Source organism: Seriola dumerili, unplaced genomic scaffold (assembly GCF_002260705.1).
Source record: "Seriola dumerili isolate Sdu_G_001 unplaced genomic scaffold, Sdu_1.0 BDQW01000052.1, whole genome shotgun sequence".
NCBI lineage: Eukaryota > Metazoa > Chordata > Actinopteri > Carangiformes > Carangidae > Seriola > Seriola dumerili.
The window spans coordinates 2821734-2846503 of record NW_019174307.1 but is presented as its reverse complement, the minus strand read 5'-3'; the positions used below and the strand labels follow the sequence as shown (position 1 = coordinate 2846503).

The following is a 24770-nucleotide window of genomic DNA, read 5'->3' as shown; positions in this document are numbered from 1 at the left end:
ACAAGAAAGTCACCAGAGGGAGTTCAGTACACACAGGAGGTCCCATATACACAACGCCTTTCATCACACAGTGCATTTTAATGAGTTGCAAGCAGTGCAACCATAGACTAACATTCCTTCATCAGACTCATTCAGTGATGCAAAACTACACACACATAGAAAAAAAAAAAAAACGTGTGAAAAAAATTGTGTTGCTGACTTTATTTTTAGCTTTTCTTATCTTTTCATCATCTTGCAACACCTCAGAATTATATTTTAATACCACTTCCCCCCCATTCCCTATCAAAAAGACTTGTAGTAATTAGCATGTGCATAATTTTCTGGTTAAATGAAAGGTCGAATAAATACTGGCATTCAGTCTTCCTCTGCAAGTAAGTATAGCTTATGTTTGTTTAAATAGCTGTCTCCATAAAACGATTTCCATAATTCTCTTTATTTAGATGCAAACAGCAGCAACTATGAAAGAAAAACAAACAAACAAAAGAACAAACAATTTAAAAAACATCCTTCTTTTGGGGGGGGGGGTCTTCGTGGAGACATTTCAAAAAGAAGAGAGTTACCTTGATTTTAGCTGAGGGCACTTTAAAGACTGTCCCTAACTTCCCTTTTCTCCTGGTCGGTTTCAAGGCTGCCCCTGTCAAAGTTGTGCATGAACAAACTTCAAAAAGACGCTACGCACAAGAAACGTCTCACTTAAACGTCTCAAAACTGAAATATATTCACTGTAAACAGAAAACGAATACTTCATAAGTGTTTTATCAGTTATAGTTGTCGCATTTATATACAAAATCGAACTAAAAATAAAACCCTAGAAACTTATTCAAATTCCCCCACAACATATTTCCTAGACACAATATAACTAAACGTCTGTACGGTTACTCGTATAGTTCAACAGCTTGTAAAAAGCTTCATATCCTGCATTGTGGCTTTAAGAATGGGGCTTCCTTGAAACCGTCAAGTTCCATGTTAGCATGGTCAAATTGATGAACTTGTACAACGTTACAACTTTTAGAAATAACTTTTTTTAAACAGTTACCTTTGCATTTTAGGGAAGTTTGGACCAGTATGATTTCTTTTGAACGCTTTTCTGTCGTTTAAAGCGTTTCTTTAATTTTACGCTCAGTATGCGCGTTTGCAGACAGGGAGTGGCAAAATATATTTATTTTTTGCCATAACTCCTCGAAGTAATTTTTCTACATTGATAACGTGCTTGTCTGTGAGTGACGGACCTAATGGACCATTCGCCGTCGATAATCACGCAAGTAACCAGAGAGGAGGAGGAAAATGCGACTTGCCGTGAGGAAGGTGAGTTTGGGAAAAGTTTTCTGAACTATTCAGCTGCGCATGACAAAGTCACCGGGACACCAGACAGCGGTGTTTTTTAGGGCAACGAGGTGTCAGAAAAGTCTACTGTTGCTCTCTGGACGAGCTAAGACACTGTTTTCTCCTGTTGAGAAATGCTTATGAAAACCTCGAAGTCCTGTTCAACATGTTGACTCGCTTTGAGTGAGTTTACCGGTTTAGCCTTGTGAGTAGGCCATGGGCACGGACAGTGGCTTTTTGTTCAAAATTTATGAATCCAATAAGGCAGGAGATTGGATTTGAACAAGCCTCTGAAGCAGAAAGTGACTAATTTAAGTGTCTTCCGCATAGTTTTTATGCAGAAAGTGAGTTTAACATCAGAAACAATGTGTAGCTTCAAAGGGGGCGGGGTCACAGGCACTGACAGTTGACACTGTCATTGTTTTGGATGTTGAGCTGCTTCAGCTCCTTTTTTTAAAATCTCTTCTAGTTTTCCCAGGGATGTATTTTTTTTACAAAATGGCCACATAGTGATCTGATCATGGGTAACTCATAGAAAGCACAGCCAATGTTAACTCATTAGTCTGTCTCAGCAGTGGCTCTTCATATCTTCTTACTGTTTACTGTTATTGTCAGTAGCTCTGGGTCAATAGGTGCTTCAAACATGGCATATACAGTTGTATGTATGGGCACCCCTGGGTAAATGACATATTTTGTTGACTTTTTAAATGAAAAGAAGTAAATATAACCCCTGCAGCAAACAGACATTAAATTAAAAACATTTTCCAGTTGTTAATGCACTGATAGCATAACATTTTATAGTAATTGTGGCATTTGCAAAAGCGTGGGCGCCATACTAAGTCAGTATTTATTAACCCTGCCTTTGGCAGATATTACAGCTTGCACACACTGTGTGTTGCAGCTAGAGAGGTTTTAAGAGGCTTTAAATTCTTCTTTTAGGAATTTCCACTCATTCTTTCTCTTCCTCGCAGATCACTTAAAGTTCTCAGGCTGCCCACAGATTTTCTTTGACTTTCAGGTCAGGGGACAGTGAGGGTCATTCCTCAAGCTTCAAGTAGTTGAAGTAGTTCATGGTGGATTAGAGGTCTGCTTTGGATCATTGTCCTGTGTCGAGGCCAGTCTCTTTTCAGTTTCACTTTTCTTTCCACCCAGAATTTGCTGATATTTAGTAGAAATTAATTCTTCCCTCTATCGGTGCAGTGTTTCTGGTAAGACTCGCTGCCACCCAACCCCAAAGCAGAATATTTCTTCCACCATGCTTAACAGTTGGCAAAGAGAGTGTTGCTAAGTACTGACTTTGTAGGGTGCCCAAACCTTTGCATATAACTGTGTCTAAGTTTAGGAGCTCAAAAATACAATTAGTCTGTTATTCTCACAAAAGGACATTTCTATTAACCAGTGTTTGTGGCACTGAGCTACACACTCACAGAGAAATCATTGATGTTATCAAGCAACAAAACACTGTTCTGGTGTCTGCTGAATGAACATGACCTGCAGGAGGAAAAGAAAGACTAATCCCCTCCAGTGTTAGCAGCTATCAAGACAAACCCGGACTCATGGTCAGCTTTATCATCATCCCTGATTAATTCTCAAAAACGCAGCTTCACTTAACATCACATTTATATACTATATTTATTCTGTGGAGTTTGGCTTCGGGAAATGCATTGAGCTTTTGAGTGGACTGTTTTATATTCTGCAGTACATTGTTGAACAAAACTGGATTATTGAGTCAGATACTTTTATTGTTACTTATTAGGTGACATATATATGATAATTAGTACAGATAGCTTATAGGTAACATCTCATATATTCCTGTTTGAGCCTGAAAATGATTCAAGAGTCTTCGTCAGAAATGTTGATTCAGTTTTCTCCGGACCAAGTGATTCTAGAGTTTTATTAATGCTGGTAACATAAATACAAGTCAAATGCCTATAAAGTCTGTGATTGAGAGTTCACTCTGGGCATCAAGATAACCAGCACCAACAAGAGCTCTATTCACAAACAGACTGGGAATTTCATGACCAAAAAAGGGCCACACTAACACAACAAACCTGTTGAGAAGCAATTGCTGATAAAATCTAACCTTTCTAACTGTTGTGGGAGTAATACAGAGCAAATTCTTTGATTATTGTCTAATACTTCTAATTATCATACTTTTGTATCACCTTGAAGTAGGCCTGAAGGCTGGCATGGTGGCTCTGTGGTGAAGCATTGTGTCCTTACAAAGCTCAGCTGCTTGTGTTAGCTTTTGTTTGTGTGCTTTGGCTTCCTCGCACTGCAAAAAGCATGAAGGTTAAACATTAGAAATATGCCTGCTATTGCTCCTGACCAAGGCTTTGGCCTCTGAATGACAGTTGGCTGCTGGTTGCCTGCTGTTAGCTAAAGTGCAGGAGGAAAATAAGGAAAAAATTACCCAACTGGGATCAATATTGTGCATGTTTACAGTATTAAACCTAGCTTTATGACATTAACATCTAGAATTATTTCAGTAATTGAGGGGTTGTAAGTTTGAAATGCTTAAACTAGGGACAAAGAAAGAGTCATGCCTCAAATAAACACTGTGCACTAGTGAGGGGTTGATAGACTTGCCAGGTCTTTTCATTTAGCAAAGACTAGTAAGTGTCAGTTTTATTAAAAAGTAGCTAGATATCAAACTGTTTCTGTGGCTCTAGTCATGTACTTGAAGAGATAAGATTGACAAATGAGGTAATGAACTTGTAATCAAATGTTTAATCATACCACCCTCGTGCCATGGCATTCCCTTTTATCAATATAATGTAAATGAACTGATTTAATAATTATCAAGTAATTATTTAAATGAGCTAAACAATACTTCAACGCATTACCTGAGGGAAAGTGGGATTAAGAAATAACTCTAGCTGGTGTTTAACTGTGCATCACTGTGCATTGTGTCTGCTGTTACCCCTTGTAAAGCTGAGTCCAGCCAGGAGGTGGCAGTACTCTCCAGTTTACTACTACAAGCCAACTCAAGCCTGGTCTCAGATTACATTCTCTTGGCCAGGAGGTCATGAGTCCAAAACATGGCTGCCATCCAGAATTGAGGGACCAAAGAAAAAGGAAAGGGGGAGTTGTCCTCAGCACTTCTTTAGTTTCACGAGTTGCTGCAGCCAAATGGGGGCATCATGAATCCTTAAACTATGAAACTTCCTGCCAAAATTTCTTGCATAGTCTTTGCTTGTTTGATTCTTGGAAACAGCACTGTTCCTTGATGTTTCTTTTTATGTTTGGTTGCATATTTATCTCATGTCACCTCTGCATCCTGCAGTTTTATGGGCATGATAACACTGCTATTAATGTACAGTAGGGTCCAAGAGTCTGACCATGAGTCAAGATATGTCTATTTTGCATTTGTTTTAAATGTAATACAATTTTTTTTAATTACAAAAGATCAAACATATCAGGTTCACAATTAGAGTGAAAAACTGCATCTCAAAATGTACATTAATTTCAGAATATCTGTAGTGTTCGCTTCATAACCTGGTGACCCACTTTATCCCAGCATGATCTGACAATGTTCCAAAGAACGCTTGGCTTTCTCACTCTTCAAGTTCCCTCATAAATGTTCAGTGGGGCTGAGTTCAGGTGACTGTGGTGAGGCCATGACAGTCAGGACTGCTTGGTCTAATTTGGTCTTCTTTGAGCTGTGTTTGAGGTCACCGGGGTCATTATCTTACTGCAGTATGAATTATTCTCCACAAAGATGAAAACCAGAGAGTGCGGCATGTCTCTGAAGAATGGAGTGATACTTCTCCTTGGTCAGTGTGTTGTCAATTTGGTGCAGGTGTAACCCCAGAGTAGGAGAAAGACCGGCAGACTTGAATATTTCCACCATCATGTTTTACTGTGGGTTTGATACACTGTAGTATTATTCTCTCCCCTGTTCATCTCCTTAGATACATCTTTCTGTTACTGCCATGAATCTCAAACTTGAATTGATCAGAAAATATAACTTTTTTTCCAGTCATCCTTGTGAAATGCTGATATTTCTTACCCCACCCCAAGCATTTGGCATTGTTTCCTCTCCTGAAAAGTGGTTTATAAACTGCTACAGACCACTACAAGACAGCCTTCTTTGATGATACTTCTGCTGATTGGAGTCTTGTGCTCTTTACTTACCAAATTCTGTATCTGTAAAGAAGTTTCTTTTCTTTCTCTCAGGGAACTAACACTTGATATGTTGATTTGCTGATGGTGTGGTCACGTTTGGTCTGCCTGATTGTGCTCTGGATAAGTCTGATTCAGTTTCTGCAAAGCATTTTAGAACTCCATGCACTGAAACCTGCAATCTATCACCATCACAGTGGTACTTAGTGAGCAATGACCTGCTGGGAAATCTAGGCACAGCCTGATTTATAACAGATGAACACTGGCTGCAAGTTGAGTTACTTGAACGAGCCTCTGTTGAGTAAATCAAATCCACCTGAGTGTCACCTGAATGCATGCCTCAGTGGAAGGGATACAATTTAAGGAAATCTGACTTTGTATACAAAGGAGTAAAGATGGTCAATGCCCCGAATTTGCTTAAATGTTATTGCTAACCTAGAAACAGTGCAAATTCTTAAATATTTCTTCTTCATTTTACATGAGATAACTTCTTGTGTTTGGGTTAGGTTGGGTTTTTAAATGTTTCTGAATCCTCAAACCATTTGATTATTTTCAGGCTTGCATGAAAATATGAAGAGATTTTCAATGTGGTCTCGGACTTTTAGACCCCACTGTATATTTCTAGTTTATATTCTTTTCAGTGATCATTTTCTGCACCATCAAACCACATATAGTAACTACATCAGGGCCAGCCCTATAAATGTGAATGTCTGTGACTGACTGGGTGATAAAGTTCCACCATTGGTCAGCCAACTGCTACATCTCGTGGAGTTTGCACATTGACCGTTGCTTTCAAAATTAATTGGCACAAACAGTTTCTGTTAGGGGGCGTTTACAGCCTGTAGTGTTGCTAACGTAGCGCTTTTGCGGATAGATTTAGAGACATTTGTTCTAAAGAGCACACCTCTCTCTCGAGCTAGGCAGCAGTTTTGTTGCCCAGACGGAGGGTGTGCGCTGTGAGAGACAAAATAAGAAAGATATACTGTTGCTTCTAACTTTCTCTCTGAGTGATCATTTTACAAGTAAATATAGCTGAAATCATAGCACACCTGTTGTCTTTAACTTATGCTTATAGTGATTATGTTAGGTGACGTTATAAAATCAGGATTTTAGCAGAGCTGCAGCTTGGACATGTAAAATTTTGGCATTTGGAAATTTGGCTGTATCAAAGTACTGTGTTGATCTTGTTTGTCATGACTTGGGAGAGTCTGTAAACAGAATATTTTCAGATGCAAAAAATGTTTAAACCTTGAGCTGACCTGACCTAAGACTGTCTTGGCCACCATGAACCTGCCATACCATTTGCTCTGCAGGGGTGTGAAGCAAGTTGTCAGATTGTAACAGAATATCGGGTGTCAAAGTGGCGGAAAGTCGGTCGTGGGAGGCCTCATTCTTTCTGTGTCTGGATAGGAATAGAAGCAGCCAAGTACACAGGCATGCCTAGCCTGAAAGAGTCCCAGATAAGCCTACTTTCAACTAAGCAGGCTAAAACATACTGATGTAGCGTGAGGTCGTTGCTGCCCCTTGGAAATGCTGTAACCTCATTATCAGTGTCTGAGCCTCTCGCACAGGGAGGTGTGAGGAATGTTGGAGTACAGTTTGCTTCTTACTCATTCCCACCTCCTAATTATTAATGTAATCCTGATTTAACAAGAAGCAAATGAAGTGCAATGAGGAAATTTAGCTGCAATCCCAATAATGTGATAAATGATTAATGAAATGACAAAACACTTAGCTTGTATTTTTTTTTTAAATCTGCTGCAGTATCAAACAGTTTACCTGTATGTTATGGTTGCTTTTGTTACATTTGGCTGAATTGTTTTTGTAATCTCCCCACTGCTGGTTAAAATCTGGATGCAGAGGACTATGATCAATGTGTAGTGTTATGTCCCGTCTAGGGGTGGCCAGGACACAACTTGAATACCCCATCTTCCCCGAGTCCCAAGTAGCCACAAAAATGAATTACTAAATTTATCAATGGGAGTCTTTATTTACAGAAATTAGGAAATTATAACTTAAGGCTGGACAAAATAACAAACAAAAGAGGTCTACCTGATAACAAAACATAACTTTCCTAAAGATAACCAAAACCAAAATACATCAACCAAGCTCCCTGTCTAACAAAACAGGAGAAACGGTGTTCAGAAAGAAAAAAGACGTATGGCCATGATGACAAATGTGGCTGGTTGGGACTGGCAAAAGAAGAGGTTCTCCCCTCTAGCTACTCAGCGCCATCTTGCTCTTTAAATCCTGGTGGCCAGGACAAGAGCCAATCAGCTGCCACTGTGAAAGCTGCGCCCCAATCACCGTCTGGTTCCGACACACCTACATTTGCATACATCATGATCACACCACCTGTCACAACACAAAGAGAACACATACAACGAAATAATACTATACGGCCGCAGTTGTAACAGTAGCCCTGAAATACAAGTCAAGTGTCAGCGTTAAAATAATACTATACCATTGTCCTTGGTCCAGCATGCCATGTATGTGACTCACCTGCAGGTCAGGATCTGACCCCAACACGTAACATGGGGCTGCTCAGTAAAAAAAAACAAAAAAAAACACACAATGCTGCATAAGCTGTGTGCTGCATAAACATAACACTTTTAATTAATGTAAACTAAACTATTAGACATGGCTTGATATACATGTAGAAGAAATGAAAGTTTTAAATGCATGCAAATCTATTAGCCAGTGACCAATACCACAACAGGTGCATCCCCACATCACCATACCAGAAAGCAGCAGTGTTGTGTAAGTTTCATAGCTTTTTTGTTTTTAACATATCTTAATTTGTCTGTAACCCATCAATCATCATCAATGTTAATGGCAAAATGTGGTCCTGGTGCCACCTACTGTAGCAGGAACTACCACAGAGGTGGTTTTGAGTACTTTGGCAGGTCTTTATAGATCTGTCTGTCTGTTTGCATCTTGCACGGCTTTGACGTTGTCATGGTGACAGTCATGAAACTTTGTCACTTTGTCAGGTGTGTAGCTGAGTTGAGATGAAAATGAAGGCCGTGGTTCTTCTAGTGCTATCATCAGGTCAAAATCTTCATTTGTCTAGTATTTGGGTTTCTGACTAGACATCTGCAAAAATCATTGTCAGATTTAGTATTGTGATGCTGGCATTAGCATGTAGCCTAAAACACCACTGTACCTGTGCAGTATAGCCTGGCAGAACCACTAGCACGGCTGTGCACTAATAAACCATGTCCCTATTCTTTACCATTCGTCTCACTATACTTTACTTTTATGTTTCCTTCACTCTGGCAACCTGAAGGTTTATATCAGTTCTGGAGTTGTTATTTAGTTGAATTTTATTTTCCCTCTCACATGGTTCTTATGCAAATAACTTGACATAAAAGGAGCTGTTCCTTTTAATTGTACAGTTTGACTGATCTGTTGGAGGATTATCTGTCTTTATTAATGATAGAAATCAAAAGGAAACCTAAATTGTACTTTGGTTTTGGACCTTAGGGACCTCAGGAGCCAGTGCTGTCTGTGTGTGCAGCCTGGCATTCTGTTTATGTTGACATTTGCAATGTAGACATGATCGTTGGTAAGCTTTGGAAATGACACGATGTTGCAGAGTATACAGTGTCAGTGGTTTAATTTAGTTCATTTTTCTGTGCATGCACTCAAGCATTTCTGTGCAGTGTAAACACACTGCTTCGCCATTTCCTGCCATGGTTTGTATGTAGGACAACAAGGTTTTGTTTGTGACTGTTTATGGCCTGGTGTTAGTATGTGGCACTATATATACACCCATACAGAGAATCTCATCACGAACCTCTGTAAGCAGCTGCTCTCCCCGGCTATTTTAAGTGCTCTGATGTGTAATGTGGTAATGCACTGGGCAGCGTGATGTTTTTTAACACTACAAGCTTCACCTGCCCAGTTCCCTCACACGTGTTTGCACACAAAACGTTCATCTTGGGACCAAGAGAGGTATGTCCCAACAAGCATGCTCAGGCAGTAATGACCACTCTCTAGTGGCTTTGTCCACTTTAAACTCCAGCTGAATGAAGCAGTCAACAGGCCAAAGCCATAGGGAATAACACTCAAAAGTAGGTCACACGTGTTCAGAGACGAAGATGAAACTGGGCCAAATAGAAAAGTTCATATGAAGACAGTTTTAGTTTTTGTTTGTGTAGTTTATTTAGAGTTACCTTTGCCATTTCTTTTTGTATGTTGTTTTGAGATAGTCATTGATAAATGTATAATGTAATTGAATTGTTATAATATGTCCATATTTAGTTTTTCTCTTTGTATTTAAAGTTATCATACCATATCTTGTCATATAAAATGGCACAAACACACTTATTATGTACAGAATCAGTTTTTTGTCAATAATAAGTAAATAGTTTCTAAATTAAGTGGAATTTAAGCAATTTAAATGATTCCTTTAATAATGTATTTCTTGTTTACAACATTCCTATATTAGATAAAGGTTTTTCAGTTATTGTGGTAGTCAGTATCACAACACTTATTTGTGTTGTGCACAGAAACATTTAGGCTTTAAATTTGTTCCTGCAACCTATAATGAGCTTCATAAAACCAGATGGTTTTACACATCCAGATGAACAGCAAACTATGGCTGCACAGTTAATCTTTGGACATTGCAAGTGCAATATCCAAATCTGCAATTTTTTGATAAAGGTAAAATGTGCCACAACAAACCATGAATGAACCATTGGGGTGCTGCAGAGATGTCTTGGCCCCCAAATCACATTCTCCAAATGTAAGGGAACATACTTGTTTGGTACAGACCCAAACAAAAATCATCAAGTGAAATGAAAAAATGACCATTTCAACAATAATCGTGACTCATATCGCAGTCACAATATCTGTGAGTAAACATCCAGTATAAGGCTGCAACTAATGACTGAAATTTCTTAAAGCCCAAGGTGATGACATCAAGTTGCTCATTCTGCTCCACTTATACTTACTGTATATCTAAAGATTGTTTTGCTCACTGTCACACAAGCATCAAATCCTCAACAATTCCTTTAAAGTTTTGTTGCTTCAATTGGATGTTTGTCCTTAAAGTTACTTTAGATGACAAACGATGATAAATAACACAAGAACTCAGTATGGACAGTCTGATTTGATGTTGCATCCAGTATCATTCAAAGCTGGTTTGTATCCACTTACCGCTCCTCCATGTGTTGACTGCTCAGTAAGGGAACCCATCAGTGCAACTTGTTCAATCATACCACATTTACACCCAAAGCAGCTTGACAGGTCCATGATACAGTATGCCCCATACTGGGGCACCAGATTTAGTCTTGTGTGAGCGGCATGCTAATGTCTTAGCTGACAGCTCTGACTGCTCATCAGGGCTCAGCTTTTTCTTTCTTTGTAAGTACCGGCTTTCATCACTCTGACACCAGCTGATGGGATGTTTTTCGACCACTTGTGTGTGCCAGTAGCTGTTGTTACACGGGTTAGTGATGTTAAGACAGAATGCAAGATAGTATGAAATACATTTTGTATGTGGCATTGCCATAGCTTGTATGTGCAACCAAAATATGTATTGCATATATTGTATATGCAAAACATATACATATTTTGAAAAATAAAAAAGAATCTAAATACAAAGTAAGCAAATGCAGTGTGTATCAATTATAACCTTAAGTTTTGTTTTGCTTATATTTGGAACATGTTTCAGGTCTTAATGGTGAATGTTGCAAATCAATCGTAGTATCTACGATACATGTAACAACACATGTTACAGCTTTTATGACAAGACACTATTATATGCAGATCAACAAAGCAAGATGTCTTCTTTAAAAACAGTAATAACATTTTTGAGATTTGTTTTTGTTTTTCAGGTTTATCACAAAAAAATTGGTAAAATGTGTGAAATACTTATGAATAAATAAATTAAAAAAAATTTTGTTGTTGCCATGTTTAAATATGTGCCCTGTGAGGCATTGTGCATCCTATAGGAAAACAAATCATGATCATGATCATTTCAAGCAAATCCTTGTGTTTTAAAACAAATTACACACCAGAAATGAAACAGCATGTCTTCATCTGACTATTTTTGGGGCTGCAATGTACACATATGCGTTCTTATGCAATATCTTTTAACCTTTTGCTATGCAACTGAAATAGCCGTGCCCAGGCACTACACAACACGACAGAACACAGCAGGCGTCCTGCTGACACCACAGCGGTACACAGATCAGATACTCTGGACGAGCATCGGCGCCAATACTTATGTCATGAAGTGGATCGTGTCCCACACAGATCTAACTAAAACACAATACGTAGTATTTCTTAGTAACTGATGGAATATCACTGTAATTGCATAAAAAACAATACCGTTACAATTGAGTTGATCCCACCTGTGATGTGTGTTACAGCCTGATGTTAGCGTACACACTGAAGAATGATACCAATGATAATGTTAGCAAGGTTTACAGATTTTAAAGTGAAAAAGACGAAGAGAAATGGTATCAGTTTCAGTCAGTACGATATGAGCATCGCCCCTTATATAATTTCTTTCCCTCTCACTCTGTTCCAGGTGCCAATGAAGTTTCCCCCTCACAGAAGCCTCGCAGCAGAGGCCTTTTCCACAGTCTCTTCTGCTGTCTGTGTCGCAGAGAAACAGAGCCACCTCCAGTAAAAAACAATGCCCCCTTATTGGTAGAAGAAAATGGGACTCTGTCAAAAGTAAGTTCATTTCTCAACATCCCTCTCTAATCCTTGTGATCCCTGCTTTCTCTCACCCTCCTCTCCATCGTCTTTTGAGCAGCATGTGGTCCGTGTGATTGACAGCTGTGTGATGTGTGAAACACATGTTTTCTTGGCTCAAAGCTATTCATGTTTACTCGTCTTTCCTTTGCTAAGAGGTAACGTACGGCTGTATTGCAGAGGACTCAGTGTTCAGACATCAATCAAGATGACTAGGAGTTACAAGAAGTGTAGAAATGGTGTAAATGCTACAGAAGCGTGACTCTGACCAGATCAGTCCAAAAACAGCTGCTGCCACAAATAAGGCACATAGTTGGTGCAGTGGAGACTCCCTTTGGCTTACAGCAGAAAACCATAATGCAGATCTGGCATCAGGAGTGATTAAAGTAATTATAGAAGCTGATAACTGATCGATTATTAGTTAATTTATCATTTAATAAGTAGAGAATTTCTGTGTGGAGGATGTTTGAATATGAATAAATGTGAATGGTTAAGATGTTTACATATGCTAAGATCGTGGTTGATACACCAATGACTGACTGCTAATCCTTTACATGTAATTTTTTGGACAATTGACAATACCTGCTATGGTATGAGTGTATTCTTGGAAAACAACTTGGCGTTTGGCAGTTAAGGTCTGGAGATCAAGTGGTCAAGATGTTCTCAGGTGTCAGTTTCAGATTTATGCCTTAGTTCAGCCTTTTATAGAGATTTGATATTCCAGAAGTTATTTGTCACGTCTTTCCAAGCCCCCAAAATAAATTGCTTGGTCTCTGGCAAAGGGGGGTCGAGTCAAGTGCTAGTCTCAGTTTTGGTTGTGACAACCTGTCATGTCATCGTGCATGCTGCTCCTGTTGCTGTTACTCTCAGGCTGGCTGTGGTCTCAGTGACTCCCCCCACCAGTCGTTTGCATATCCACTCTGAATGGACCCTTCAGTGTGCTGCCACTTGTTTGGACTTGGACTCTGCAGGTTCCTGAGCGCCAACAAGATCCTGACCTAATGCATGGAGTGTAAACTTTGAACAAACATAGTCCAGACTGAGAGATAATTTCACAATGTATTTGGAAAACTCTGAGCCAGCTAAAGTCTCTGGAGAAGGAGAACCAGCTGAAGCCATGCTTGCAGAACAAGCTGCAGATTTAACCAACCCTTCAAAGGGAAGTGCTGGACTTGGCTTAAAGGTCCTCGTGGAATACACTGAGCAAACTGTCAGCAGAGAAATGGACTCTTCTTTCCTATGCATGGAGCACTGCAACATGAATAGAGATGAGACTGAATGTACATATTGCAATGGACATGCTGATAGCTTTGAGCAATATTCAGCAAGTGAAGGATTTTTTGAATCCGACCAGACCCTCGATAAATGTGACACTTCGGGGTTAAGCCAACCATTTGACGAATGTGTTCAACACTGTGAGTGTTTTAAACCTTGCAAGTCCTCTGAGCTTAGTGCTAATCATAGCTTAGCTTCCAAATGTTGTCCTTGCTGTGTAGAACACCTCCACTTATTTCAACAATGTAAGCCCTCTGGTCAGCAGTTTGAGTCTTTTGACTTTGAGCCAGATAAATTGTCAATGAACTGTGGCAGTTTTGGATTGTGTGAAATGTCTGATTTCATACCAGAAAGCACAGACCAGCTCGAGTTGTACGAGCCCTCTGATCAGCAGAGTGACTCTGAAGCAGACACATCAACAGAGGACTCTGAACAATGTGAAACGACTGGTTTCTCACCTAATATCACTGACTTAGTGGACTTACTGGACTGTGACACTGGACTTTGTGAGTATGACGAAATTCAGAAACAAACTGAGTGCACAAATGATGATGATGATGATGATGATGATGATGATGAAGAGAGCTATTCTTCTGAACAAAATGAAACAGAGGCCAGTGATGAAGAGTCTTGCAGACCTTCAGAAGATGTAAATTCCTCACATTTCAACACACCCGTTCACTTTGATGACAGCGAACATGTTAGCTTTACCAGTGAATACTGTGAGAGATACCTGGACACTGAAGAACACCCTCAGACAGCTACTGCATTAGACATGTCCACAGATCACTGTGAGATTTGTGGAAATGATGACGTTGAAACGAGCGAAGAGTATGAGACAAATCAACAATGTGAAACCTCCGACAAAACCTCTGACTGCTCAGAGTTTTGCACTGAAGAAGATGGCGCCTCAGATTGCTCCTCTATTGAAACCAAGTCCTTTAAGACTTGTCCTGATGGCAGTATCCCCTCAGATCTCTGCTCTGACTCGTCCGGGGAATCTGAAAAGGAAGCTCAGGAAGATTCAAGTGATGAGCAGACGCAGTGGGAATCTTTTGAAGAAGATGAAGAAATCGAACAAAGCCATCCTGACGAAAGCGATGAGGATAAAAAGAAAACGCCCACTGTTGATATTGTCATTGAGGATTACTTTGATTTATTTGACAGAGCTGACTGTTACGGACACGCGTTTGCACAAAAGCAACGTTACATCTCCTGCTTTGATGGCGGAGATATACACGAGTGCCTGTATCTTGAAGAAGCACAGAAACATAGAGCCAAAAATATCTGTACATTTGAAGAAATCAATAAGGGAATTGATGTACAGGAAGCCGATGTATGTTTTGATGTATGTCCTGAAGAAGCATGTGAAGAGGTAGCAGACGCAACCACCGGAGAGGATTGTGAGTCAGAGAAAAAACCTGAAGACTGGATCATAGATTCAGAATCAGGTTTGGCAGAAGTTGAAGACGACGAGTGTGAAGCCCATGCACTTTATGCAGAGGATTACGAAGAAGCAGAGGAAGATGAGGACACTTTTGATGGAGAAACTTGTACATCTGAAATCTGTAATGAAGAAGAAGCTGAGGTCTGCCGGCCTCCTGGTAAAGAGGAGAGAATGTGTGCACCATGTGCCGAGGACATCTCTGTTGAAGGTGATGCTTATGAAGACGAGATCTACAATGCCCAGAGTCATCAATCTCTTAGTGACGGTACCTCTACAACTGATCACATACAGACAACTGTTATTGATCACAAAAAGGATGAGCCTGAAGATAAAGAATTTATTGAATGTTCAGAAATGGAGCCATATTGGTCACTCGTAGATAATGAAGATAATGGAGAGGCGTGTGAACCAGGTGTTGAGGATTACCATGCGTATCAGATTAAAAGCGTTCAGTCATCTATTAAACAAGCCCTGAAAGGACTTGAAAGAATATCGTACGATCGGACAATCAATGGAAAAGTTAGTGGGGATGCTTCTAGTGAAGAGACTGAGTCACAGGCCCCTGGAGTTTGCTCAGTGGAGAGCAAATCAGTCAGATTCGGGATTACTGAAGTTATTGAACTGAGTGAGACCTCAGCCAGCTGCTCTGCTGGGAACAATGAACAAACTCCAGAACCAGATGATGACTCTGAGTTAAATGAAATAAGACCTCCTCTAGATATTATTCACAGCGTTCTCTCAGAACACACCAAAATCAAGGGACCGGATGCACAGACTGAGGGAAACGGCGACTCTGAACAAAGCAGGGATTCAGAAGAGGAGCAGAGTGACGATGAATCCTCTTGGACTTGTGAATGCGAGTACTGCATTCCACCGATAGAGCAGGTATTATAAGTTGTCGCACCTTAACTGTTAAGGTCTGAATGAGATTGATTTTGAGTTTTCAGAAGTTTGGCTGAAACTTTAAATTATCCCAGAATCGAGGTAAATCTGCTCCCAGTGCTGCTGTTCTATTTTTATATCATTAAGACTGTACTGTCAACTATGGCAGGGAATAAGTTACAGGACGTTTTAACTTGGCAGATTGTGTGGTATCTGTGTCAAACTCTCAGCTCTGCCATTATCATCACGTGGCAGCTCACTCTACACGAACCAACACATGCGCTAGTGTTACAGGCAGCCGCTACAGTCATGCCAGCGTGTTTTTAGAATCAGAATCACACTAACAAACACCTATCTCTGACCACTTGTTGAGGGATGAGACACGGTATGGTGATATTAACATGCTCCATCAACGTGGCAGCAGCTGTAGCATCCCAGGTTTCCTGTAACCCCTCACTGAAACACCATAACACAATCCAGTCTCTTACATGACAAGAAACACAACACAGAAAAACACAATTATCAGTATGTCCTGCACAACATCTCGAGATGGTAATTTCTTATGTTTAAAGGAACTGTAAGCTGTAGCTGCTGCTCATATTGTGGATTTGAAAGCTAAAAGAGCTTTTTGATTAGGGGCAACATTTGCCATACATGAGCTTTAGGTCTTAAACTGTCTGCTTGTCTTCAGGTTCCTGCAAAACCATTGCTCCCACGGATGAAATCGAATGACGCAGGGAAGATCTGTGTGGTCATTGATTTGGATGAAACATTAGTGCATAGTTCATTTAAGGTAAGTTGGCCTGTGTGACCTAATTTCTTATAGTTATGTACAGTATATACTGTATAACTTTACTGTGTGAAGACATCATTACATATGCTTATATTCCTAATCAAACATGTTTTGATAATAATTTAAGGGTCAGTTTCTCTAAAATGAAAAGAAATAAGTCCTTTTCCTCTCACTGTGTGTGCTACCCATTCAGATACTGTAAAGCCACTATGTGTAGAGTATTTATGTGATCATAGTGCAAGTCAGATTATTCTGATTGGATTGTATTTGTATTGGTGAAAATATTTGTTTATATGTGTGCAGTGTTTGAGTGGCAGGTCTTTATGCAATGTTGTCTCCCACAATTACATTGCAAGGTTTTCCTATAAACCATTTATAAAGGTATAAATCTTTTTCTTTCACGTCATAAATACAGATAATTATTGTAAGTATGACCATTTCTCTTGAGCTGGAAGAGCTGTGATGTAGACATTGTTCATTGCCACAGTGCCAGTGCCAGTTGCGTGTGGTTTCCACTCTATTTCAACTTGGCAAACAAAACGACACATGTCGTTTATTTCTTGGCCAGGAGCAGTAACTTCCTGGAGTCGTGTAGTCACCATCAGGCTACCAGACAAATAGCGGAGACTCCAGGAGGTTACTACACCCAACCAAGAAATAATCCAGCACATGATAAGACACAACATGTTGTCTTTATTCTGTGGTTTTTGAACAGAGGTATAACATGGTAGAGGTGCTGGTAGATCGATTTTGTAACGTCAGAGTAAGACTGTTTCCCCTAGTTTTGAGCTAACCAGCTGCTTGCTCTAGCTTGATATTTACCAAACATGACCTGAGAATGGTATCAATCTTGGCCAAAAAAGAGAATAGCTGTATTTTCCAGAATGTTTAACTGTTTACAGTAGAGAAACATGTCTGTCATCACTGAAATATAACAGAGCTCAGTGAGATTTGGTTTGTATTAAGAGCCGGTTATAAACAGTTGTTCACTTTGCCTTGCCTTCATTGTAAACACAAGCAAATATCTTTCATCCATAATTATTTTTCACACTAAGATGTTCATGGACTCATTTGAGTAAAAAGCAGTTCTCATTAAAACTGTATCTGTCAAAGACTGAGAATTATGACGTCATCATGTCTGAAGGAGTCTGGCAGTTTGAATGCGTCCAAAAGCCTTTCAGCTCACGTGTATTGAGGTGACAGTAAACTTCATCTGAATGTATATATAGTGTAGCATGCGGGGTACTTCCAATTTTGCCTATGTATAGATTATACACTCACAAAAAAAAATCTAGACTGCTAATATTTAATATTTTTTTATTTATTTATTAAGTTATATTTGAATCTTAAAAAATAACTAACTTCTGTCCAAAAAAGTTTCCTTATTTGCTTGTTTCATTTCAGCTAAATGATTTTTATAGCCTTTTTTATACTCTTGACTTTTAAATTCCTAAAAGGCCGTTTTTTGCAAGTAATTAAAAAGGACTCTCTCGCTGAGTATCTGCCATTAGGCTTCCATAATCACTGTCAAAGCAAACAATGTACTTGCCAAGCAAAAGTAGGCAAAATAGCAGTAGGATATGCACTATATCATGTTGCATATTTTTAGGAGCACTTATTTTTATCTTAAAGGACTGGGCTCATATGCCACTTATACATTAACTATTTATTTCATTGGCTCTCTGGTTTCCCGATACAGATCCCACCTGCATTGTGCATCCTGAAAACCACGTGAGATCTCAAAAAAGCATCTGATTTCCAATTTAAAAAAAAAAAAAAAATCATATTTTCAGGAATTAAAACTAACAACACAAAATTAGTCATATTAAGCAGTATTTCCTTTCAAAAATAGCCTGTGAATACGATGCTAACTTCAGTTATTTACTTATAAATATTGTGCCCTCCATATAAGAAAAATTACATGATGAATAATAAATAATTAAAATACACACCTTTTTAAATAGAATATCTGCACAACATAACTCATAACAGTTTGTATCCATCAGCGTTAATGCTTTCAGAAGCTGAGTTTCTCTTTGTTCCTAGAAATAACTGGCTTCCTTTTGTTTCGTTTGATACCTTTTATGGTAGCATTCAGTGAACAAAGTAATCAATGCCAAAAGTTGAGTCTCCTGTGTCACGACAAATTATGTAATGAATGCCATGTGGTGTTTAGTCCTTCTCAGGTCACAGACTGTCCTAAAGGATGTCACTGGATATTGCTGTGAGCTATGTGTAAACAGGGTCAGACTTTGTGAACTCCATGTTTAACACAAGGTGGATAATAAAACTCATTATTACTTTGACACATATACTAAAAATAGCATTAGGTAACACAGAGGTGGTTGCATGTGGAAGGCAAAGGAAAGCCAGTGTGCTGCGTGACTCATTTTTTAAGGTGTTCAAACAGAAAATGTTTAATATTATGTGAAAACAGTCAGATATCAATTGATCATACTCAAGTCATCTAATTCAAAAATTGTATTCAAACTGTATCCAACCACACTGTCAGACAAGCAACAACAAGTTTAAAATAGTAACTAAAACGTAGCCTATTAAGACTATATGTTAACTTCCAAGCCATTTCCAAGCTGCTGCAGATTTTATAACCACAATGTCGTTGACAAAATCACCACCAAACACATGCATTAAAGACTGTGCCATGATTTCTGCTATATTTACTTGTAAAATGATCACTCTGAGATAAAGTTAGAAGAGACTGAAAATCTTTCTTTTTTAGTCTCTCACACACGGCACAGAGCAGACACAGAGAGAAAGCGTTACTGCCATCTCCTTGCTATGGAAAGTAGCCAAGGTTTGTCCAAAAAGTCACAAGATTTGTCACTAGGTGCCTTTTTGGAAAAAAAAAAAGTCAATAAATCTAGTGACAAATGCACTAAGATGGCAAGACTGCAGGCTATAAATGCCCCCTAACAGAAACTGTTTATGCCAATTCGGTTTGAAAGAGCTGTGGCCGATGGGCAAACTCCAACTCAGTCACATGGCATTCGGCCGAACAATGGTGGAACTATGATCACTCACTTAGTCAGTTAGGGACATTATAGTCCAGTTGCAATGAGAATAATCATCTTTATTAGGATAAATATTTAAAAGTTGAGAATAACTTATTATTAACAAATTAAACATTTCAAACCTTTGGTCTGATACATGTCATATAAAACCAGTGATATATGTAAGTGGGGTGGAAGTGGGTCAGTGTGTTGTGGAGGTTGTTCAGCCCATTAGCTCACACACTGAGCTGCACTGACTGCTCAATGTAAAATAATGGAAAGATAATTATGAATGTTTACTTACACTTTATGTTTATGATTGATGTTAAACTTGGTCTGTCTCCCTTCCCTTACCTCATAGTTTACCCGTTTAGTCTGTGGTGTAATGCCTTATATAGGACAGGCTTGGGGTGATACTAACATTTGAGAAGCATATTTAAGGTGTGAGAACTACTGAAATAAATCAGGTGTTTTTACGAGCCTTGTCACCTTCTGTAGCGTCTGTATTTCAATGATGGAAGTGACGAGAGTCATATTATGAACAGTGTGGCGTCTGAGGTACCGTCTGCGTGTCTATTTGACACATATGCAACTGATTTACTGCCGTCACTCTCATCTCTAGAAAATGTTGATTTTACTTGAAGATAATCTGGAGATGTTGCTGTTTTTTGTGATTAACAATCTGCTTTTGTTTTCAACAGCCAGTGAACAATGCTGATTTTATCATTCCAGTGGAAATTGATGGAACAGTTCACCAGGTACAGACTTTATGTACTTAACTGACTCTTAGCTTTACTGTCTTCCTGTGCTGCCCCAATCACGTCACTGGAGTATTAAAGCATATAGCACCAGTTATGGAAGTTATAGGCTTGCTAGGCTTCCTGCTAAAAGCTCCAAAGATTGTTTAGAAATTTGTGCAAACAGGAATGATAACAGGGCACTATTTTATAAGTACTGACTGTTATTACACTATAGACACCACATATCAGTAACCAAAAAATTGCCCTTTCTGACCTGAAAAATAGGCTGCTTCATAAGCTCTCAGGATTAAAATTTGAAAATCTGACATGGACGAGCCTTGACAGTGCTGTAGCCGTCTCTCTTGATGGCTCCAAGCAGCAGGTGGCTATTTCAGGGGCCTGACGAAATGAGGAAGCCCTGGCAGGCTTCTCAGAAATCACTGGCCATCAATCTCAGTCCGTGGCGCATGTTATGCCCTGCTCATTGGTGCTGGGGGGATGGCAGTGACTTTTTCCCTGCAGGCTGTAAATGGTAACTACAGTTTGTTGTGCCGGGCCTCCCAGAAGACAGAGGAGCTTTGATGTCCAAAGGGCCTGGGTCTGTTTCAAGTAATCCAGGATAGGCTTGTTAAAGTGGGGAAAGCCTATTCGGGATGACTTGGTTCAGAAACAAGGCTGCCAGCATCTTAGTGGAAGTAGATGAAAAGTCTTACATGTGTGTTTCAATTTGAATATTACAACTTTGTCTAATCTTTGTATCTAATTAATGGCATTATAGCAATATAGTTATTGACAGACAATACATTTGTTTCATGTGTTACAACAGCTGTGGATTTCATACTCCTATGTCTTTTGTGTCTTCACCCAGGTGTATGTGTTAAAGAGACCCCATGTTGATGAATTCCTCAAGAGGATGGGAGAATTGTTTGAGTGTGTTCTGTTCACTGCAAGCTTAGCCAAGGTGTGTCCGCTGTTCTGAATCTATGCCACTTTTTATTAAAGTTTGACTGCAAACTGAAGGATGGATAGTACATCACAGATGAAGACTGTTGTAATCTAATCTACTCACCTGTTGTTTCATTAACATTATGTTTAGAATTACTGGAAGCCCAGTCTCATTTTTGCATGTGATTTATAGGGGACCTTCCACATACGCCCTCGCACATAAAGATATATTTATGATACCTGTCAGGCAATAGCACAGACATTTTAACCTCTAACATTTACTTCAAACCGTGTTAACCTTAGCCTTACCTTAACTTTCTGAAGCATATGGTCAGTCATTACTCACCGACTCACACACACACACACACACACACACACACACACACACACACACACACACACACACTCTCTGCCTGATAACGTATTAGTTGCCACGTTTGTCTGCAGTGCTTGACAGTATCATGGGTACATTGGAGATATAGTGTCAGAAATAAAATGCTGCTCTTCTGCCTGGCATGTTTGAAAATGTCCATATTTGAATGCTGCAGACACATATCTTTGAAATTTGATGCAGGTTGGCTGTTGGTCTCTGTGGGCCATAATATTCAAGTTTAAAGGGCTTATTTTAAAAATAAAACATTTAAAAGTTATGGTCCTTATGAGATAGTGTATGTTTTTTATGTTTAGATAAGTATAAAAGTGTTACGTTTTTATCTTATGTGGTTATTTGGCTCCTTAAATCATAGATATTCATCATTAACAAACTAATGGACAATATGCACAACTAGGTCATAGTTTTGCATATCGACAGAGAGGCTTTACTCCTCTGCTTACCCACCAAAGTTATTTTCATAAGTTGAGAGTTGTCAACTGTTTTCAGTGAAACAACAAGGAAAACTCACTACCTACTCACCCACCCACCTACCTACTTACTCAGGAGTTAGCGGAGACCAGCACAGAGCCAAAAGAGGGTCAATACTGGAGTTACCTTCATCAGATGATGAAGACACAAACATCACTACAAATGCTGCTTTGTGTCTGCCGGTCTGCTGGTGTAAATATGCAGCTGTTTGCTTATAAACTCACAATTTCAGCTTGCAGCTTGTACGTACCTGTCAATGATGTGTTTACAACTTGTTTCTATTGCCCTCAAGTGGCCAAAAAAAACAGTTGATGCAATTTTATCTCTAATCCAAAAATCTATGACGAAAGCTATGAAGTTTAGAAGCCTGTTTGTTTAGTTGCTTCTAAGTGAAAAGTATTTGTCTCTCATAAGTCATGTACAACATCATTTAAATTAACATATAAACCTCACTTTTTTCTCTACTATAGTACGCAGATCCTGTGTCTGACCTGTTGGACAAATGGGGGGCCTTCCGGAGCCGTCTCTTCCGGGAGTCCTGTGTCTTCCACAAAGGGAACTACGTAAAAGACCTTAGCCGTTTGGGAAGAGACCTCAACAAGGTCATCATCATCGACAACTCCCCAGCGTCCTACATCTTCCATCCCGACAACGCAGTAAGCCATTCATATTTCTTTCTCTGAATACACTGGGATACAGTATGTATGTGATTAAAGCACATGTAATAGTTGTCTGTTATTCACTGAAATCTAAAATATTGCTCCTCTGTTTTATAGAACAATATTGAAATAATGTTAAATAGTATTAAGTTCTACGGAGCACTGAAAAGCTTGTCTAATTCCACCATATCCTGCTTTTTCAAACCTGCAGGTTCCTGTAGCATCCTGGTTTGACGACATGTCAGACACTGAGCTCCTCGATCTTATCCCCTTCTTTGAGAGACTAAGCAAAGTGGATGACATCTATGATATTCTCAAGCAGCAGAGGACTTCAAGTTAACAGAGGCAGGGCACTAGGATTAAAATAATCACCAGTGGCTGTTGTCACGGGGCCACGGAGGCTGGTGGGCCACAGGCTGCACACTGCTTCCCACTACAAGGACCATACTGCAAAAAAAAAAAAAAACCTTTAATTTAATCTCATATTCTCATAGTATATTACATAAAAAGTAAAAATTAATCATCAATCAATAAATCAATCAATCTTGTAGCTGGGTTTGGTGCTTCAGCATTGACAGTTATTTAATCCCAGTGTCAGATTTTCTTTTTAGTAATTCTACATACAGATTTATTAATATGAGATTAAATGACCTCTGTAGATATCTTTTTCAGTACAGCTAGTGTTGTTGTCGTTGACAGCAGTGACCTATGTAAGTGTGCTGTAAACCTAGACTGTGTGAACAAATGTTCAGTGCCATTCTACGAATGAACCACATCAATCATTTTTATGTCAGTGCGATGTAGCATTTGGATCAGTATTTGAAGTTCTCACACACAATATAACAAGTCATTGAAAATGGTCCTTTGAATCTAATTAAGCTCGTTGTGTTTGTTTATTTTTCCTTTTTGTTTTTTGGCAGAATGTGTATGTAGGAAAAGTCAATCATTAACTCTGGAAAACTGTTTAATAATTTTGTGACACATTTCACTACAAATTGCACATTTTAACATGCTTCAAACAATGTCCACTTACTGTTTGTGGTCCAGGAATATACTCTATGGTTTAGCTTTAGCATGTAGAAAAGAAACGACATCCAGTAGTCCCTGCCATTGATTGTAGTCCTCATTCACCACATTACGATAAATGATAAGGTTAATCATTATATTCTAATATTAATACAATCTAATTATGCATAATAACCCTTTTAGGTTCAGCACAACATAAGACTTCTACTATAAAAGTCAGGATTTAGTGGACAGTTAAAGATGAACTAATAGACTGACTGATAGGACCTTTCATACACAGATGTACCACTCCAGAAATGGTGACATTATTTTTGTACATACAATCATTTTGATTAGATTTTTAATGTTATTTTATCTAATGTTATTTTATCTTTTGAGTTTTAGTTGAATTGCCCACCACAGTGTGTGGCTCATCAGTAATGCAATACTGTTTATGTGTGCAGGAGGAGGTTGTGACCTGCTATGGCGTCTCAGATAAGTTTGTCCTTTTATTTTGAAAGCACACTTTGATGTCTCCTGTCGGTAAACTTGAATTTGAGCTTTTTTTGTGTCAGACAATAATGGAGTCAAGTGTCCTGCCTTATCGATCTGTAGATTCAGTTTCATAGGGGAAACTTGTGCCAGAAATGTTGTAGCCCTGATTTACTTTGCCTCGGTCTGGAGCGAGTGTGTATGTTCGTATGTGTGTGTGTGTGCGTGTGCGGCTTTCAGTGTGATTGCATCAGTGTGAGTATTTACATTAGTTTGAGATTTTAAAGAAAATGCTTTGACAATACGTGAAAAACATAACCTGTCTTGGAATAACGATTTACTTTTTTTTTTTTTTTTTTTTTTTTTTTTTTTTACTGTATGCAACCAGAGTATTAACATTTTGACTCAAGTAAAGAAACTGGTCAAGTGAGTTTTTAAATTGCTGCTGATAAATTGTATAGATTGAAAAAAAAAAGACAACTAGATATATTTCTACCTTG

General features: G+C 39.0%; 1 protein-coding gene across 1 annotated transcript; it reads left to right on the top strand.

Moving 5' to 3' along the window:
- The first annotated feature begins 950 nt into the window (after positions 1-950).
- On the top strand, positions 951-24745 carry LOC111218229 (carboxy-terminal domain RNA polymerase II polypeptide A small phosphatase 1-like). Its single transcript, XM_022740422.1, has 7 exons — positions 951-1305; positions 11990-12138; positions 16455-16556; positions 20269-20325; positions 21176-21268; positions 22585-22770; positions 22985-24745. Exons 1-7 carry the CDS (start codon positions 1233-1235, stop codon positions 23111-23113), a joined length of 789 nt encoding a protein of 262 aa, XP_022596143.1. The 5' UTR covers positions 951-1232; the 3' UTR covers positions 23114-24745.
- Positions 24746-24770: the final 25 nt, after the last annotated feature.